Raw genomic sequence first — 20201 nt, 5'->3', positions numbered from 1 at the left:
AATGAATTTCCCTGAGTACATATGTAACAATAACTAAAATGATAATTAATTAATTAATGGGTCTTGGGATTTAAATGTGTGTCTCTGCTTTCCCCCATTCGTTTCCCATTCTACCACATCTCTCTGCCCTCACGTTTTTCGAACTATTATATTTGTCCTATCCATCCGTATCAACATCACCCTTCCTTAGGTTCAACTAGATTCTGCACTTCTTGTTACCCTTCTTGGTAGACTAAGGTTTCAGAAGTTCCTACTTAACAGCAAACACTCTTAGTAATCTTTTGATCACAGAGTCCCTTGACAGTTTCTCAAAATGATATTATGAAGGGGAAGTAAATGTTCCCTTTTTCTAATCAGTTTCTTTTTAGAGTGTTGATTTCATTCCATGTCTGGCTTAATTTCTTCTTGGGATTGCTGGATTGATTTTGCAGTTACCATTGAATTCCTTCAACATGCCCTAAACAGACAACTGTGAGTAGTAGGAATGCTATTTCAGCTGATCCCATGCTCTTCAGCCGGGCTATCAAGAATTAGAAGGCCCCAAATATTTGGTCACATTGGATTGTGAAATCATAATTGAGATATACCTGACAAGTGAAATCATCAGTTAAACTTGATTCTAGGAATCACGTAGGTTAACATGATTCTCTTTTATGGACTTCAACTTAGTTATACTGTATTCTAATTAGGTTTTGAATGCAGACAAAATGAAAAGAAATGGTCCAATTTAGGAGAAAGTTCAAACTTCAAAAGTCATGTAGTGTTGTGTAGACCTTACCTTCTGAGAGAAATTACTTGAGAAGATGAAAGCACTCTCCTAATTTATCAGGTAAATGTGTACAACTTTGGACATTAAGTGGAGAACAGAAAAATTGTTCTTAAAAAATTTTGTTGAGAAGTAAAAACAAATGTCTTATTAAAGATCTGTTTCTTTTGAAAAATGCTTCATCTGAAAACTAAGGATAGAATATATAGCTTTGACATAAGGGCTCATCATTTATGAAACAATCACTTCTGTCTCCAAGTTGCAAGGGAGGGATTTGCCATTCTGATTGAATCTTCCCTTTAGTTTTTCCCAACAGCTGTGTTCAGATAATTCATGACTCCAGTGTTTCCTGAGCCCTGGATAATTTCACAGACATGTCTAATACGGGCCTCCATATTTTCAGAAGAATATGGAGATCTTGGAGGAGATCCAGGGTAGACCAAGGGACATGATTAATGGATTGGAAGTTGGAGTTTATGAAGAGAGTTTGTGAGATCTGATTTCTCGCTACGAGAAAAGGCTGAGGGGTGACTTAATAGCACAAGAAGGTTAGGAAACAGCTGTTCTCCATCTTCACTAAGGTTGGATGAAATGAAATAAAATATAAATTGCAGCAAGAACAAAAATGTGTTACAAGTGGGAACTTCTAAGCATTAGAATGGCTGGATTCTTAGGTCCTCAGAAGAAGGATGTGTAGTCTATTTCCCTGGTCTGCGGTGATAGGCCTATGAGTAGTGAGGAAGATGAGATAATCTCATAAGATCCCTTCTGGATCTATCTTTCTATAAGTCTACCTAATCATATTTAGAAAAATTATTTTCCTGAACTATGTCTCATTTTCTCACTACCTCCACCCCTGATCCCTTATCCTTTGTCCGCCTTCTGTAAAACACTGCTAACCAAAAATGGCTAGGGCACTGATCAACCATGGGGAGGGGGGGCCTCCCCAGCTGCTAGCTGCCCCTCCAGCTTTTTTTTTTTTAATTAGTTAATTATTTATTTATTTTTGGCTGCGTTGGGTCTTAATCGAGGCACGCGGGATCTTTCATTGTGGCGTGCTGGCTTCTCTTGCAGGTTTTCTCTCTCTAGTTGTGACACGCGAGCTTCAGGGTGCATGGGCTCTGTAGTTGTGACGTGTGGGTTCCAGAGCTCATGGTCTCTGTAGTTCGCGGCACATGGGCTCTCTAGCTGAGGTGTGCCAGCTCAGTAGTCGTGGCACGGGGGCTTAGTTGCCTCACAGCATGTAGGATCTTAGTTCCCTGACCAGGGATCGAACCCATGTCCCCTGCATTGGAAGGCAGATTCTTTACCACTGGACCACCAGGGAAGTCCCTGTCCCTCCAGCTTTGGGAACAAGTTTCTTGTCCATCACTGCTACCCCTTGGCCACTAGGGTCATGCTGATGGTCATTCTTCTATAAACTAAACCTCTGACAAGGGAAAACAAAACCAAACAAAGCATAATTTCCTATTTCTAACTAACTCACAAGTGGCCCAATGGATTAAAAGACAAACATTATGTCTAGAATTTGAGCAGCTAAAGGGCTGAAATGTGTTTTACTCATCGCCTTGATTCTAGTCCATAGAGCATTGGCTGGCAGTAGGTGCTCAGCAAGTTTTTATCAATTGAATGAATGGAACTAAGAAGTGAAGGTAGTTAACTGAAGTTGAGAAAGGTCAAGAGTGTTAGAGGTTTCCCAATGATTCCACATGTGAGACAAATCTAAAGCCTAATCCTTGCTGCCACATGTGTGCCATTGAGGACTTTATTCCCACCAGGCCTGGGCTATCCAGAGGACTTGGACAAGGCATCACAAGCTGCTTGGGTCCTTCCTCCAAAAAAAATTCACCATAGGCACTGTGTAGATTCAGAATCATGGAAAAATAGGCCAAATTCTTAGTGTGATTTTTAAAACATGACTTCAGGAAGTTCAGTAATTATTTTTTTCTAAATTATATTTTTGCATATGTTGCTAACTTTCTCCATGAAGAATATAAAATTTAGCAGTAGGGAATCTCTCATCCCAATCATCACACAGCCTAAATAGTTGGGTTTCAAAAATATAATCCACTCCTTACAATCTGATTCAATGTCCTGAAACCCTTTGGTTTAAACTTGCTAAATCTCCTGGCTCTTCTCCCAGCAAAACCAGCAAAGAGTCAGCTACCATTGTCAGTTCTAACTTTTGTCCTAAGCCCTCAATCACATCCCTTCTGACTATGCTTACAGAAACATTATAACAAGTAAACTAATTTATTCCTCACTATTATTTTTTAAATGTTCTCAGGGAAAATCTGGTAACTCGGTGGGCTACAAGTTGAAGACTCTTACATGTCTGGGAGTTAGTTGTTTCATAATGGTTTTTATGCTTTTTTTTTTCTTTGATCCAATTAAATATTATTCCCAGATGGGATCAGTTTTTGACCTTCTTGTGCTACTCTCCTAATCTTGGCCCTTCTAACATTTTCTTACTATGGTTCCTTTCTTTCCTTTGCCACTAATGGCCATGCCTGGTTACATAATTCCTGTAACAGGTGTTAACCAATTTGGACACATTTGAATATGGCACACAGCTATTCTTATGGTTTATGAGAAGCTTACAGACAAGAAGTACACCTCATGTTAAGGTACCATCTAATGAATAGGGATATTATTCCTCCCTTAAGATTTTTCTCAGGACGGGCCTTACTCAATGATTTGGAGGATTGTGAGTGACAGTTTGGCATTAGATCGGGGCTTTGAAATCATGAATTTGACATCTTTGCCACTCTGCTCAGCGGGAGAGTTTTCTGTTTACTTATTATTTTCCCTATGCTAATTACTCCAATTTTCAGCAGTTTTTGAGGTCAATTCATTTGATTCTGAACGCCTTTTTTTTTTTTTTTTGCAAGGAAGACTGAAGGCAGGAGTAACTAGGAAACTTAAGTAAACATAATTAAACATAAAATGCTTATAGTGATAGTAGAATTGACCTCAGCCAATTAAAATTATTAATAGAAAAAATATGTCAGTGTCAAATCTGAGCTTACTGCCTTTGTTCCCACTTGGGTAATGAGGATTAGTTCACATTTCCTGACAAGAATAGATGAGAATTTCTCCCTTACCTTTGTCCTTCTAGAACATTGTGTTAGGATAGTATTAGACCAAAACCAAAATTAGGGATTTTGACTAATTCAAAATTAATTTTGTAAGTGAAATAGGGAGCATTTTCTTTTCAAGCAGTGATGTTTTTCCTCCTTTTGGTGATTAAGGAAATATTCAGATCACAAACTTGGAATCTTTGCTCCTAACACAGCAATCATGTCAGAGACCAATCTTTAAGAAGAGTCAGAAATACGTGCTCTATATTTTCAGCATCACCCGTGATCACAATAGGAAAATGATTTTGTAAAAAGTTTGATCTTAGATCAGACCTCTAACACTATCTCTATATGCTACCTGAATTAAACAAATTATTCAGAATTCCATTCAACACACTGGTACAACTTTAATTTACCTTGGTGTCGTTTTTAAATGTAAGATGTATTTTTTTTTTTTTTTTTTTTTTTTTTTTTTTGCGATACGCGGACCTCTCACTGTTGTGGCCTCTCCCGTTGCGGAGCACAGGCTCCGGATGCGCAGGCTCAGCGGCCATGGCTCATGGTCCTAGCCGCTCCGCGACATGCGGGATCTTCCCGGACCGGGGCACGAACCCGTGTCCCCTGCATCGGCAGGCGGACTCTCAACCACTGCGCCACCAGGCAAGCCCTGTAAGATGTATTTTTAAGGCAAATAGGCAAGTGTTTAAGTATGGGCTTTTATTGTTTTGGTAACACCATAATCACAAATCAGAAAGTTTGGAAATGCTCAGAAGTGTCCAGAGGTCTGATTCATTAGAGGGTTTATCTGAATTGGCATTTGATCTTCTTTTATTTCTAAATATTCCTGACATTTCTATTCATCTGTCTTTTCCTCAGTAAAACTGCACCACACACTGGAAAGTAAAGATATATGCATCTGTATAACATCAAGGGAGAGTAGGAGTAAGAAGACTGGCCATAGATACAATCAGAGTCTCAGAAATAAGGACACTCCTTCCTTCAGAAGAAATGCTGACGTGGCGACGTGAATTTTGCATATAGATTTGCCATAACTTCTCACTCAACAGCACTGAGAATGCTAAGATTCTTGATACGCACTGGCTAGGTATTTTTCAGGAAGGAACTAAATTACAAATGAGCTTTAAAACCTGGGGAAGTAATTCATTTTCAAGCAAATTTAAAGTTGGAAAGTAAGCATTGGTTTGAAGTTAGCATAAAATTATTAAAAAAAAATCTTAGGGTAGGGCTCCTCCAGTACTTTATAAATCAGTACATGTTTTGTTTTTTTAAATTTATAATCCAGCCTCTCAAATTGTTTTGCCATATTAAAAGAAATTGTGTCTGCATTCAGCCTACACCCCTGGGAATCAATTCAGAGGTTCTTTGAGGTGGCCAGGCTGGGCTTCTTGGCCTCTGTCCTTCATTGCTTCCAACTAGCCAGTCTATTTCACTTACATTAAATATTCCACAATATACTTCACCATCTGTGCTGTATGGTAGTTTGTATTGGTCATGTATACCCTCAAGTTGATAGAGGTGCAAAGCTAAATGTGTGACACTCTAAGAATATGCATGTATTTGAATAATTTGACTATTCAGTCCAACAGTTTGCAAAGAGGCTCTGTAAGATCACACATCCTGATAACACTTCCAAGAAACAGACAGCTTCCCTTTATTGGGGGTGGAGAGAGAGGCAGGGATATTTCTATCTAGAGTTCCTGATTTATTAAAGTCTTATCTCTGGCATTTAGCTGTGTGAACTTGGGCAAATTATTTGGTGGCACTGAGCCTCAGGTTTTCATTTATAAAATAGGAATAATAATTTCTGTGACTGGTCTTTAGGAGCTTTAAAACAGCTAATATAAGTGCACTCATTTTTTAAACTGTAAACCCTTAGGTAAACTGAACTGAGTATATAATGATATTATATACTCTTGATAACCACAGGAGGGTCCAGGAAAGGAAACTGTTTATAAATCTTTCCCTTTCCCCAAATTAATGTTGGACTGTTTAGACAAATTTTTAAAGCAGTGAGTCTTAGCAATTATTAGGTCAAACACCTTTGAGATTACAGAAAAAAAACGCACATACACATAAAACTGCCTACCAAATTTGGGGGGAATGGGAGATTGCTATGACACTCATTTATGCATCTCTTAAGAGTGTTTCTCAAAGTGTAACCTCAGATTTTCTGCTTCCCATTTGCTAGAGGTGCTTGTTAAAATGCTAATTTCTGGACGCTGCCCCACCCTTACTAAATCACAATTTCAGGAGGAGAAATCTGCATTTTAATAGGCAACCCAGGTGGTTTTTTATGCTCGGAGGAGGTCCAAGGACTCCAAGTTAAATGCTGGGGTCTTGTTCCGTTCCTTATTCTAAATTTTAAGTTCTGTCCTAGTGCTTACGAATCGGTCGAACTAATGGGAAGAAAATTCAGCTTTAAAGCAGGAACCTAGGTAGACGTTTGAAAACGTTCGTCCAATGGCAAAATGAAAATGGTCCTCTGGACCCTAGCCACTTAAATTCTCTCCAAGGGTCTCGGCTACCTGCAACTAAGAATCCGAAAGACTGCTCTTCTGCTGCGGGGGGAGGGGCGCGAGGTGAGGATTAATTGAGCCAACTGCCCATCCCCTACACACACACACACACACACACACACACACGCACACACACACGTTAAAACAGAGGCTTTTTATTTATCTTTGCTGCCCAGGTTCTTTATTAAAAGGGTTGTTTTATGTGTGTAAGTTTGCTAGGGAGGGAACTGAAAACATCTGCAGAACCATGCAATGCCCTTTAACGGAACTCTTCTAATAAAAGATGTATCATTTTAAATGCGCTGAATTTTGATTCTGGTAATTCGTGCACTAGAGTGTCTATTTCGAGGCAGCGGAGGTATCATATGACAGCGCACGTCAAGGCACCGTGGAGCCCTCTCGTGGACTCCCACCCACTTTCCCATTCACCCGGAGAGTGCTGCTCGCGCAGCCGCTCCCCCAGGCGAGCTAGCATGAAATCTCCCTGCTGCCGAGATCAAATGGAGCTCTTCGCTCAGGGGGTGCGAGTATTACCTCCGCCATGCAATTTCCACTATCAATAATTTAACTTCTTTGGTGCAGAACAGAAGGAGTACATACCGGGCACCAAAGACTCCCCCCTACCACTTCTTTTTAACCAAAGGGAACGTGAAAAAAAGAGTCTGGGAGTTTCGGTGCCGAAGTCTTCCCCAGAGCAGCTGCCTTGATGTTTACTTTGACAAGTAGTGACTAATAAGGTGGGTTTCTTTTCTTTCTTTCTCTTGCCGTTTTTCTCTGGTCGGCTAGAAAGCGTATGGCTTGAGTGAGGTCTGTCATTGCCTCGCCTTCCTGGCTGGAGCAAGTAACTTGGTGTAACGTTATCTGGGGGCGTTCATTAATAAAAAATGCCGTTATTATCTTGATTGAATTCCTATTAGGCAAACTCCGGAGAGGTCAGTGCACGAACTCTGTTTAAGCCGCGGCGTGTTTAAGGTAGCGGAGTAAACCAGTAGCCCCCATGCTCCATGCGATTTCATTGTGTGCTAGCGTTTTCAAGCTCCGTCGTGCGGGAAGGTGCGGGAAGGTGTGTCCATGGCCCGGGAAACGTACGCCCTCTCCCTCAGAACTTGGGTGCCGGGATGGGGCGGAGGGAGTTGCCGAGGAGGGGAGCAAGACCCTGGGGGCTCTGGATTCGCGCTCGCTAGCTCCCGCCCCGGCGCGCACAGCCTGGGTTTACGCGGAGGGCGCGGGACGCGGGGTTCCCCGGGGCGGGGGCTAGGTCGCCTCTCAGAGCCGCGGGCGTGGCGCGCGGGTCCAGTTGGGTCGCCCCAGGGACGGGCGCAGGGCTTGCGGGGCCACGTCGCGGGCCCCCAGCGACTGGCGGAACGGGGCGCGCGGGCCCGGGGAGCTCCGGAAGCCCGGGGAGTCCCGGAGGCCGAGCGGGGGCAAGGGAAAGGCGCGGCGTCCCCTTTAAGCGGCCGCCCCGCACAGGTCTCGGTGGCGCGGGCGAGCTCGGGGGTGGGGGGGGGGCGGGGGGCGGCGCCGTTTGACCAATCGAAGCTCAACCGAAGAGCTAAATAATGTCTGACCCGAGCTCGAGGCGCAGGCTGGAGCTCTGGGTCCCCGTCGCCGCCGCGCCGGGGCGCACCCGCCCGCTCACCGTCCCGCGCACCCCGTCGCGCCACGGGCTCCGGGGCGGGGCCGAGGAACCGGCCCGGCGCGCCCCCCACCTCCTCCTTGAGAAGCTTTGATGAGACGCTTGAACTGCAGCTGCCACCCGCTGCTGTGGGGCCGGCGGCGAGCGGCTCCGCGACGGGGACCGGGGCTGGGCGCAGGGGCCAGGAGCGGGCCAACGATGTGACTCCGCCGCCGGGGACCCGTGAGCTTTGTGTGAACCCCGAGGTAGGCGAGCATCGGGCGTGGGTCTTGGCGCGGGAGCCGCCGGTCCTCCGGCGAAAGTTGGCTGGGGGCGGGGGGTCCTGAAGTTATGGGAAGAGGCCAGAACTCCTCCTTTCCTCCCTTGCACGAGTCCCGAGAAGGGGGGACTTTGAGTTGTTTCTTCGGAGCTTTCTCCTCCCACCCCACGATCCAGAGGGGCAGCCAGGACCCCCGAGGGAGAGGGACGCCAGGAAGCCCCGAAGTGGGGGAGAGAAAGCCAAGAGGAGAAGCAGAGCTGCGCGATGGGAGAAGACGGCGCCCCGGTGTCCCCCGAAACCCTTCCCCAGCAGAGGAGAGGCCGTGAGAGCGATTTAGGGCGCCAGCTGTCGGGGGCCCCGACTGAGGTGACGGGCTTGGGGCTGAGATGGGAATCTTTCCCATGGGCTGGGAGGTCCCCGCGCAGATTTCGGGGGGCCCCTTGCTCCCTCAGCCCGCATCCCCGTCCGGGCCTCCAGCCGGGCTGCACACTGTCACCTGCTCCCCAAGAGTTGAGATCAAAGCGGACTTATCCAGGTCCAGTACCAGTTTATCTCAGGAAACCTGAGACACTGCTGCAGCTCGGACGTGAAAGGGGCTGCGGGACTCCGGGGCTAGTTGTGCCCACACCTCTCTCCATCCCGTGCCCCTCCCTTGAGGCACCTTACAGGAAAGTAAAAAGTTTTGACTTTCGGGGGCTGGGAAGGATGTGTGTGTGTACTGGGGGGGGACAGGTTGTGACTCGGGTAGGTCTCTGGGGATGCAGAGCCGGGAAGAGGAAATGGGTGAGTGAGCCGTGCCTGGAAAGAAATAGCTGAGGGTTGGAGGCTTTTTGCTCGACGGGCAGAGAAGGGGAATTGCAGGCCGGTGGCACCCCTAGGAAAGAAAAGCCTTGGGGCTGCTGGGGTGAGCTAGAGTCACTGTTGGAGGATGCTGTGTTTGTGTGGAGCGGGTGGAGCGGGGTGGAGGGACTCGGTTGGAGGGGCCCGAAGGAGGTGGGGGGTGGGGTGGGGAGAAAGGCTCTAGGGAAGGTAGAGGGTGCCCTCTGCCGGCCAAGCTGCCCCGAGCAGCTGCTGGGGGTGGGGAAGTGGTAAGAGACGGCTTTGCGGAATCCCTTCAGTAGCTGGTAGGAGGGACTTGTTGAATGACGCTTCTGACTCCCGACTCGGATGAATTTCGACTGGTTGCGCCTCTTTGGCTCCAATGCAAAAAGTTTTCCTTGAGCTGGGGGAGCTTTGACAGGCTACGGTTAGTGGTGTGTTAGGGATTCCTGGATCTCATTTTAGTGTCCTTCAGGGATCTTAACGCTTACTTCTCTACGTCAGCAGTAAACAGCGAACGTTTTCTGACAAGAATGCAGGAATGTTCTTGGCCAGAAGCAAAGAAAAGCATATTTCTGAGTGTTTATTAATTCTAGTACAGTTTTCTTTTAAAGCAAAGCCATATGTAATTGGGAACGTTGATTTTTCACTGCATATTGATTTCTAATAGGATATAATGTTATTAAATGAGACCTTCAAATCGGCTTGACTTTTGGGAAAATACCCCTTCTCCTTTAATTTTATCCCCCCCAAATCTACTTTTTATATGTTCGTTATAAAGTCAGAGGCTTAAAAGTATATTTAAAAGTATATTTGTATATACTTATATTTTTTGCATTTTAATTTATTGAGATATAGTTACAGATTTAATTCATCTAAACATGGGACCCCTCGATGTTTACATTATTTTTTAGGTTGAAGGTTTCTGAGATTATGGCATGTAGCACTTCAAATTATTATTATTATAAGTAATAGATCACAAAGTTTTGACCCTGGGAATCACACCCCTTTAAAACAGCCTCTAACTCCTGTTCCTTGATTTTGCAAATACCTTGCTTAAGATTCTTCTTTTGTAAGTTTACTGCTGGACTTGCAGCAGAGGTAGAAGAGAAAGGAAAGAGACACTTGTTGAAATGTAACCATACCTTTACTGGAATTTAAAACACATTGGTTACCCTTACTGGAATTCCAGGGCCATAAAGTCGTTGTCTTTTTTTTTCTTCCACTTTATTTTGCAAAATGTGATAAATGTTGGTAAATATAGACCGGTACTAAGTATTATGACAGGAGAAGCACTGTGTATGTAGAGCTATTTTAAGTCATTACAGAACGTTTTCTATTTGTGAATGATATAAGCAGAAAGAAATGATTTCCAGATAAACAAGACTTACGTACATGTTTTGAAGCATTAGAACATTGCAGACACACTTAGACATCACATTTTTTTTTAAGGAAAATAACAGAGTAATTTTTCACATACCTTTGGAGCCTTTCATTGCCTATTCAGAGCTGAATTAGTAACTGGAAATCTTGTTTATTTTAAGATGATATTTAAGGTCTTTTGAGATTTGTAGCAGGTCAACATTTGAATATCCAGAAAATAAAGCATTTAGGAACTCTGTTTTAGGATGTCTTTTCAATAAATGTAACTTGCAAACAGAAGGAACTAAGAAAGTGATCATTTGCCTAAAATGCAATGATCTCCTCGAATGATTCATTTATACTATGTGAGTTAATTGCCTAAATCTCAAAATGGCCACAGAGGGGTGGGAAGGTGCTGGAATATTGCTGGTTCATTTTGATTCACCAGGAGAGAGGGAAGTCCTGTAAATAATGCAAATTTCTAAAATCCCGGCTCAAAGTCCTTGAGTTTCCTGTTTAATAGGGGGCACCATTAGAATGTAAGTTATTCTCTTCTTCCTGGAATGATTAAGAGTCCCAGCTTTTCAGTAGTCAAAAGGCATATGATTGATAATCTCATTTCTTTGCAACATAAATAGCTCTGGTTTGTAACTTAAACACACAGAGCAAGCTGAGCACACCCACCTGATAGTACAGCAAAGAGCTTGTTTATGTTTTTGTACATTTGTCTTCAGAATCTTCCGTAAGTATCCAACACCTCCGCCACCACCCAACTTGGGTCACACACATCCATCCACAGCCCCTACATGCAGGTAGTGAATTTGTGGGATGTAGCAGCCAGCAGCTTTGGGTCTCAACCATAGACTTAATCTTCTACTGAGCTTCAAGAATATTGAAGATGTACACAATGGAAAGGTCATATACTAGTAGTTGATTAACGTTTTAGGTTTTGGAGGTTAGTCCCAGAGTAGACAGAAGAACGATTTTAGACTGCTTGAATGAAAACAGCATGGAGAAGTATTGAATATATGAAAGCTCAACTCTGAATACCTTTTAAAATGAGAAGCACTGCTATTTCAGATGTCCATAATGCTGAATTTATTTTAATGGTTGAAACATAATTTTCAACTTTCATCTCCCTGTGTAGAAGATTTGTTTGTGTGAGGGGGCTAGCCTAGCCTAGCCCAAAGCATATTACCCTTCAATAATAGGGTAATTGCTAACTTGTCTCAACTTGTTGTCAAACAATTGTTATGGAGCACACAGTTTCCACTAATTGCAAAATTGCTGCTTAATTGAAGGACTCTCAACCATCTAGTGCAGCCTTTCAGCCACTGGCAGCCTCTGTAATCTCAGGCTGTGAATTGCATTTTAATAGAGGAAAGGAGGAGAGAATTCCGGGGAATTCTAGGTTTAAAACAACTGGCTGTTGTTCAATGGAGGAAGAAGTCATTTGAACGTTAAGTTGCATTGTGATAAATTTTCTTTGTCAGGATGAGTAACATGCCCAGATCAGCATTTAGAAAGTGAATGAGTGAACTTCTTGGTTACACTCTGCATCCGTTTACTCTGTTTAGGATGGAGTAATGCCAAACAATAATTGATGTTGGCACGTGAAATCCGTATGTCATTTGTATGTGGGGTTTAACCCTAGGAGACAGAGGAAGGCATTGGTATTTTTAAGCTTAGACAAGCATCCTCAAAGTCTCCTTAAACTTCCACTTAAGGCATAGAATTACTTAATCCTAAATCATTTTATACTTTAAATGCATCTCTGACTTTCCAGAATACTTATACTAAAGGCTTAGAAAAGTCATGGACCCATTTATTAAATATATGGAATCATTATTGATGATAGACACGAAACAATGGAGCTCACTAATATATGGACTTTGGAAAACCTTTTTGGGGGTGAGGGAGTGGCAAATGGGCATGTTTTCTAAGTGAACTGGAAGGTATTCTTATTTCTGTAAGAAAAACATGAATAAGAAGTATTTAAATGAAAGTACTCAAATTCAAGTACAAACTCTGGGACACTTATACTCTTGGTGAAATAAATCTGACCCAATAATACTGGATGCTAAGAAGTGACTCATTGCCTTGATATCTCATCTATACGTTGCCTAAAGTTTGAGCATGTTTCCATTAGATGAATTGGGGACTGGGTGTAGAACAGGAGAGTGACTGGGGGGGAAGCAAAGTCAATTCACAAGCTTCAGTGACAGCCATAATAAAATAAAAGTTTATTTCCAAAGAGCCCAGAGAATAATGAATGTTATGCAGTTTTCCCCAGAGGTTCACTTGAAAGAACTTTTCATTGGTTGTCACGGTAGTAATGTCTTGATTTTGAAACCTCACAGAACCTAGTAGCTCTTAAATGTGCTTTCATCTTGGTTCCTTTGGTCTGACTGAAGCTTTAAGACGACCCTCTGTGTTTTTGACATGCCCCTGCATTTTAAAGGGATGAGGCAGGCAAAGGAAGATTCTTTAAATCTAAGACAGCATAACTAGGAAATCTGTAAAATCATATGGTAGAAAAATCACCTAACTTCAAGTGGCTTATTAAAATCAAACTAGAAGGCAATCTTTCCTTTAATTACAACTAGTATGTATCCAATTAAGATTTATGTGATGGAAATGGAAAGAAGATAAACGGACAGTTTCAAGGAATTTAAGCAACTCATCAAAAGTTGAAGTAATAGCGCCACCTAGAGAACAAAATCACCAGCTTTACCAGCCAAACAGCTCATTTGCCATATGAGCCATTTTCTAAGACTACAGTTACTAGGATTGCCTTGCCACCCTATTCGGATTTGGTGAGTGTATGTGCGGGGCGGGGGGGGCAGGGAGGGGATGGCTTAGGATGCACTTCGGATTGTAGATGAGATTTTAAAACAGGCAGATCCATACCCATACCTCAATACCTACACTAAGTCCCTTTAACATTTTAATATTAGCCAGATGTAGAATAACCTGCCGGGAATAAGGGCTGGCCTCCTTTTTAACATTTATTATTTTCAAGGATATATGCTGAAGCATTGAGTACAAAGGTTCTGATTTTATTTACTTGCTACAGGCAATTCATTGCCCTTTCTGAGATATAATAACACCAAATAAATAGAGTAGAGAGACCTTAAGAATGTCTTTGATCTGTGATGATCTCATTTTAACTTTAATGATTTGAGAAGAATTAAGAGTAAAATAAAGGGTCATGTATGTGGCAAGACTTTAAACACCAAAAAAGTAAGGGGCGGGGAAAGGACAAGGAGAAGGCAATTTTAAGAGTTGCCTCAACCTTAGAATAAATAAAGATGTACATCTGAGCCAGCACCAAAACCGGTAACGGAGCCAGGAGACAATAATTACAAATTAGCTTAAAATTCTTTGATGACAAAATCTGCATTTCATTCATTTTTGCATGCTTCCACAATAGTATCCAAAATGATTCTGGTAGCAGAAGAGGCACTTAGGCAAATATTGTTGAACGAACAAATAGATTGACTAATAGTTGCCTCAGATTCTGACTAGCAATGTGGGCAATGAAGAAACTCTATAATTATAGAAAAATGTGTGTTTGTTTTGCTGGCAGAGAGGCAGAAATTGGAAGAAATAAATGTAATAATAGTTTTGTTTTTCTAGTATGTATTATAACTGTCCTTTAGTTGGCTTAATTCCGAAATTTCTTATGTACAATTTGGCTCACTCGTAAAGTTGTTGTGTTTGGAACATATGAAATGTTAAAGCTGATTTAGACAGGAGCAACTATAAAGGTACTGGTGGGGGCTTCCCTGGTGGCGCAGTGGTTGAGAGTCTGCCTGCCGATGCAGGAGACGCGGGTTCGTGCCCCGGTCCGGGAAGATCCCATGTGCCGCGGAGCGGCTGGGCCCGTGAGCCATGGCCGCTGAGCCTGCGCGTCCGGAGCCTGTGCTCCGCAACGGGAGAGGCCGTAACAGTGAGAGGTCCGCGTACCGCAAAAAAAAAAAAAAAAAAAAAAGCTACTGGTGGATTTTCGTTTAAATGTTTTCAGTTTTGGGGTACTGGTGGGCGATGCCAGTCCTTGTGCTTCAGGGAATGGAAAATGGTGTATGTTAAGTTGGTTCCAATTTCTGGTAAGCAGTTAACCAGAGAAAGTCATTATATTGTCTGTGTCATGCGTAGAAGCAATCAGGTGCAGAAAACTTTACTTTTCAGGAAAAAAATTACTAAAAAAAAAGCTATATATCTATAGCTTATGCGTATATAGAGAGAGATGGGGGTGCGGTGGGAGAGGGAGAGAGAGAGATGGAAGGAAACTCCTTCTATTCAAAAATGAATAACATTTTTGCCACATGGGATTTGGTCTAATCGCTCTTGGTTTGGAGCTGTTACCATCAGCATTTGCTGCCTTTTCTGATACTTGCTTTCTGCTTTTGAAAACGGAACCTGTGCTCAGATTGAAACAAGTTTTTCTATCTTTTCACATGTTCATCTGTTTCTTGAATCATGGGGAGTGTTTTTAAACACAGATAAATTTCTTTTACATCACGCAGAATCTGAAGGCCGAGAAATTTGCTTCATGCTGCGGGCAGAGATGCTTGGTGGAGTCCCAGGCCACATTCCTAGACCAGACTGGTGAAGGTGTTGTCTCTTACGCAGCATGGGGAGAGCGCATCCAGCATTCACACACTGTCTGATGATGTATCTGAAGTCACAGATGATGGGCTTATCATTCTGAAACATAAAGCCAGCAGGCATTCTGTTGGATGATAGAACCTGGATCATTTACATTAACTTAAATGTAAAATATTGTGGTTAGATTAAAAGTCAACTGTATAAATAGAGAGAATATGGAGTTGAGACAGGGTTTTGGGCGCTGACTTAGACTGTACAAAGGAAACTCAGACGTTTTAAATAACTGCAGGTTCAGTGGGAGCCAGTGGTGTGTGTGTGTGTGTTGGTGTGCGGTGGGGGGCTTTGGACGAAGCTATTGCGGTTTTGGTCTGTACTAGTAGAAGCCTAACACGCAAATGGAGAAACTAATAATTTCCCCCCATTTCTAAAGTAGACTATGTATGGAGTATCTTCAGTTTAAGGAACTGAAATAGGTTGCTTTAGGTCCAGCATTGACAAATTGGTGTATATTGAGATCGTTATGATCATGATGCGTAGGAAGTTGGAAACCATTGGCAAGTGAGGAATGGCTGAGGGAACTTGGAATGGGTGGCTTGGGGACAAGGAAACTTAGGCTGCAATGGTGAACGTATTCTTTCTCCCTTAGGTAGTCTAAATCACATCATGGGAGGTACCTGGAAGGCTGGGTTAAGAAGAATTCTGGAGCTGTCCAGGCTCAATGAGAATGTTCTGTTTCTGCCCGCCACGGCTGGGGGATAGAGTGGCAGCATGTGTGACATGTTTTTGACGTCCTAATTTAGAGGACAGTCTTCACGAGTGTAAAGAACTGGCACATGGAGGAGGGAGAGGGTTTTTTTTATGTTGCCCCAGACAGCAGGTCTAGGACCAGTGATGTAATTTAGGCACTGTACGTAGTATCTAGAAGAACTTTCAGTTCCATGTAATTAAGCAGATACTGCAGGCTCACTGCATACAAAGCACTGTGTTGAGGGAATTATGATCTAACAAAGAAAAAAAGAAGCTTCTTTGGAATATGATCAGTTTCCTGTTATAGATGTTTAAGCTGAGGCTGAAACCCATTCAGAAAGGACAGCTATTAACATGGGAGGTCAGAGTTAGGTATATTCTGAAGTACCTTTGTAGTCCTAAGTTTTTCAAATATGTTGATCATATCATAGGTATGCTCCTTATTTTGAGTTCATATACAATCCTAATGACGATCATATATTTCTGTCTTTGGATCCTCTACCTGAGCTAGGGGCCGTATCATGAATTGAGCATCAGAAATCCTTCTCATTTCTTTGCAAAGTGTTGGGCTTTTACTTTTTTCATGCTTACAAAAGTAATTATTTTTCCTTTGGATCAGACAGAATGGAATGTTTAAAAAAAGAGTCCTGATCAGATCCAGATGCCCAAATTGCTTAAGAAATTAGCTTTTGACATTAGATTTTTTAGAGAGTTCAGCAACTGAACTGAAAAAAACCCTCAACATTCACCTTCCCCTTCTGGGAACTGCAGAATCCTCAGCTTTCCAAAGAGTTTCTTTTTTTAAATGTAAACTGTCAAAACAGTGGACCCCTCCCCCAACCCCTTCAGGCTCCAACGTGGATGGAGTTAACTTTTTTTTTGTAACTTATTTTGCTCTTCTGTAGATCAGTTGGAGATTAACCAACATGGAGATGTCATTAAAATGCAAGTTTAGACCCTAGGTTGCATGGCCCACTCCTAGTACTCATGAATATTTATTCTTCATGGTCTCTAATACTGCTTTCAGATATTCATATTGTCAGTCATCAAAGCAAGCAGTTTACTGTTTACATCCCCCTTAGAGCATCACATATTTTATATATAGTTCATGTTGCTACATGTATGTTTTCTCCTGTTTCAAAGCTTTTCTTTAAAAAAAAGTAAAAGCATTACACGCAGGGAATGATTCTTTTATTTATTAATTCATCAAGTGTTAATTGAGTGCCCAGTGGGTGCCAGGCACTGGGCTAGATGGCTCCATCCATCTTCAGGTGCCCCTGGATAAGGAACTCCATTGATTCTGCCAGGTAAGTCTTCCATTACCTCTTCATATACTCACTTCAAAAGAGTATTTTAAAAATCTATTGAACAAAGTCTCTGAGTCATTTCAGAACTTCCTGCCCACCCTGTATTTTCAGTTATGGATTGTAATATTTTGGAAGAATTTATGTCACTTTTAAGAGATTAATCTTTTTTTATATATATAACAATCGGGTATCATTTCATGTTCAAATTAAGGCAACAAAAACGCTTGTTCGTGTCTTAAACATTTTGCTATTATTTGAGGATATTTCAAGAGGAACTCTTTTATTTATTTATTTATTTTTGGGCTGTGTTGTGTTTTCGTTGCTGCACGTGGGCTTTCTCTAGTTGTGGCGAGTGGGGGCTACTCTTTGCTGCGGTGCGTGGGCTTCTCATTGCGGTGGCTTCTCTTGTTGCAGAGCATGGGCTCTAGATGTGCGGGCTTCAGTAGTTGTGGCTTGCAGGCTCTAGAGTGCAGGCTCAGTAGTTGTGGCGCACCGGCTTAGTTGCTCCGCGTCATGTGGGATCTTCCCGGACCAGGGCTTGAACCCATGTTCCCTGCATTGGCAGGTGGATTCTTAACCACTGCGCCACCAGGGAAGCCCTCAAGAAGAACTCTTGTAATGATGCCGGCAGAAGCCACAGTAGAAGGAGAACTTCTGGACTAAAGATGCTGTTCATTTCCACTGATGTTATGATGGATTTTTTCTGTACTTACAAGGACATGTTTGGGCCTTTTAGTATTCAGGAGTGTGTCTTTTATTTTGCAGTGTTTATAAACCCTGTGTGTTTCCTCCCTAAAGAAACTAAAAATGTGAAAATGCTTCCATTTACTAGAAGCTGGTTTCATGATTATGCTGAGTAAGAAAAAGAAGGAAAAATCAGTGTAGTAAATACTATATTGCCTTTAAACGTTAGTCAATAACATGCTTAAATGGTAATTTTTTTAAGAGTTTCCTAAAACCACTTTTCAATCCATTGGGTTGGTCTCCTTTCACTGTGAAGTCAGGAGGTGTTTTTGCTCAAATACATGGAATAGATAAGAATCCGTATGTAGTGTTTGTGGATCATGTAAATATGTCAATGGAACTAGAGCACAGTTTGGTACCATCAACTCAGAAATGTTTAGCTTCTTGATATACTGAACAAGGAAGCAAATTTTCATATTCTCTTGTGAATCTTAAAAAAAAAAAAAAATCACAGGATCAGGAAGTGGTAATACATCCCATTTTCCTTCTAATACCAAACCTATAGCCACGTTTCTAACCTTCTGCTTCACTCCTGAGCAGGGCAATCAGAATAAACCGTAAATCCATAACTAAAGAAAGAATAAGCCATAAATAACTAGTGTCAGGACTATTCCATTCATTCTTTGTTCTTTGAGACAAAATCAGAGGGTTAGACACAGGTCCTCTAACCTACAAATTAGTGGTATAAATGTAAATAAGTACATTGTAGGACTTTTTTTTTTTTCTTTTCCTGTAATACAGCCTTAACTTAAAATCCCAATGTGTAAAACAAAAATAAGCAGGGCTGAGTTAGTTGAACTGCAGGTGGGAACATCAGTGTCCTGTCTCCTTGACCTCGATTTAGCCCCTTGCAAGAAGCCTCTCGACACTCTTGTCTGCAAAACCCAGTTGGAAAACTGTTGTTCTAGAGAAAAATCAATAAGTGGAAATCCCAAAGTCTTAAATCTTCCTTCCTTCTTCACGAAAATCACTGTCCCCCTGCCCGTTCCTGTGGCCATTCTCTTGCATTGAGAGTTGTGTTCATCCACTTGTTTAAATTATTCACGGATGGTAACTTGGTAACATAGATACGGGTATGTGACATTTTCCCCACTGCATAATTTTTAGAAATAATCATAGACGTGTAACGGCTGAGAAAAAAACGGTAAGGTGACCTTACCTTAAAGATTTTATTAATCATTGAAATTTATCACCATTAATAAAATTTATTTTAAAATGTTCTTCCTAAAATACCAGTATATTTTTCTGGTTTTCACATCCCTGGCAATGATTTTCTTAAAACTTTGAAGTGTCTGTTATTCCAGAGCATCTGATTGTTCTTCAGAGTTAGTCTCATCTAAGAATTTAGGGGAACCCTCGCCATCACTGTTCCATGCAGTATCGGAGATTTTTTATATATATATATATAAATTTATTTATTTGTTTTTATTTTTGGCTGTGTTGGGTCGTCATTGCTGTGCACGGGCTTTCTCTAGCTACAGTGATCGGGAGCTACCCTTCATTGCGGTGCGTGGGCTTCTCATTGCGGTGGCTTCTCTTGTTGCGGAGCACGGGCTCTAGGCACGCAGGCTTCAGTAGTTGTGGCTCGCGGGCTCTTGAGTGCAGGCTCAGTAGTTGTGGCGCACAGGCTTAGTTGCTCCGCAGCATGTGGGATTTTCCCGGGCCAGGGCTTGAACCCATGTTCCCTGCATTGGCAGGTGTATTCTTAACCACTGTGCCACCAGGGAAGCCCTAGTATCAGAGGTTTTGATGACTTGCCCTAGTGCAGTGCCCCAGTAGACATTGGTACTGGGACCAAAAATCAGTTGGTTTGTCATCACTAACGTTCCTACATGATTTTATTGTCATATGTAGGTAAGATTGCACACCTCGGTAATAACCTTGTCCAAAGGTGTAGTGCTCCATACATTAAGAAAATGCATCCACATGTCTCATTCCACTTGATCCTATAAATAACCCTTTGAAAACCACTGGGCAGACATTATTCCTATATAACAGTTGAGGAAACTGAAGCTCAGAGTAGTTAAATAACTTGATCCAAGATGTACAGCTATAGAACCAGAGCAAGGATTACAGCTCCGTGACTCCTCCTAATCCAGCCCTCTGACCATCATGCTGGTTGTCTACAACCGTGAACTGCAGAATTCAGGTTAGAAACCGTATTTCACCCTTGATGCTTTAATGTGGGTGCCCAGCACAGATGGAGACCAGTGTTGTCACCCTGGCCTGGTGTCCACTCTCTAGAGAAGAGATTGGCAACCTTCTGTGTGCCAAGGAAGAAGATGATGATGGGAAGATAAGAAATGTTTTCTCTAAGGAGTTTTTATATTTAG

General features: G+C 42.4%; 1 protein-coding gene across 2 annotated transcripts in view; it reads left to right on the top strand.

Moving 5' to 3' along the window:
- Positions 1 to 7380: 7380 nt before the first annotated feature.
- Positions 7381 to 20201, top strand: part of BDNF (brain derived neurotrophic factor) — a gene marked incomplete at its 5' end in the record, with an annotated part of 35756 nt that continues 22935 nt past the window's right edge. Inside the window, one exon of one of the 2 annotated variants that reach the window (XM_082843995.1) lies at positions 7381 to 7446. In XM_082843995.1, coding sequence (XP_082700121.1) covers positions 7381 to 7446 — 66 coding nt within the window. Of the gene's footprint in view, positions 7447 to 8211; positions 8265 to 20201 lie in introns of those variants that run through there. The other variant, XM_082843996.1, reaches the window with a different exon arrangement.

Source organism: Leucopleurus acutus, assembly GCF_964270905.1.
Source record: "Leucopleurus acutus genome assembly, chromosome: 8".
Lineage (NCBI taxonomy): Eukaryota > Metazoa > Chordata > Mammalia > Artiodactyla > Delphinidae > Leucopleurus > Leucopleurus acutus.
This window is presented reverse-complemented; position numbering and strand designations above follow the sequence as displayed.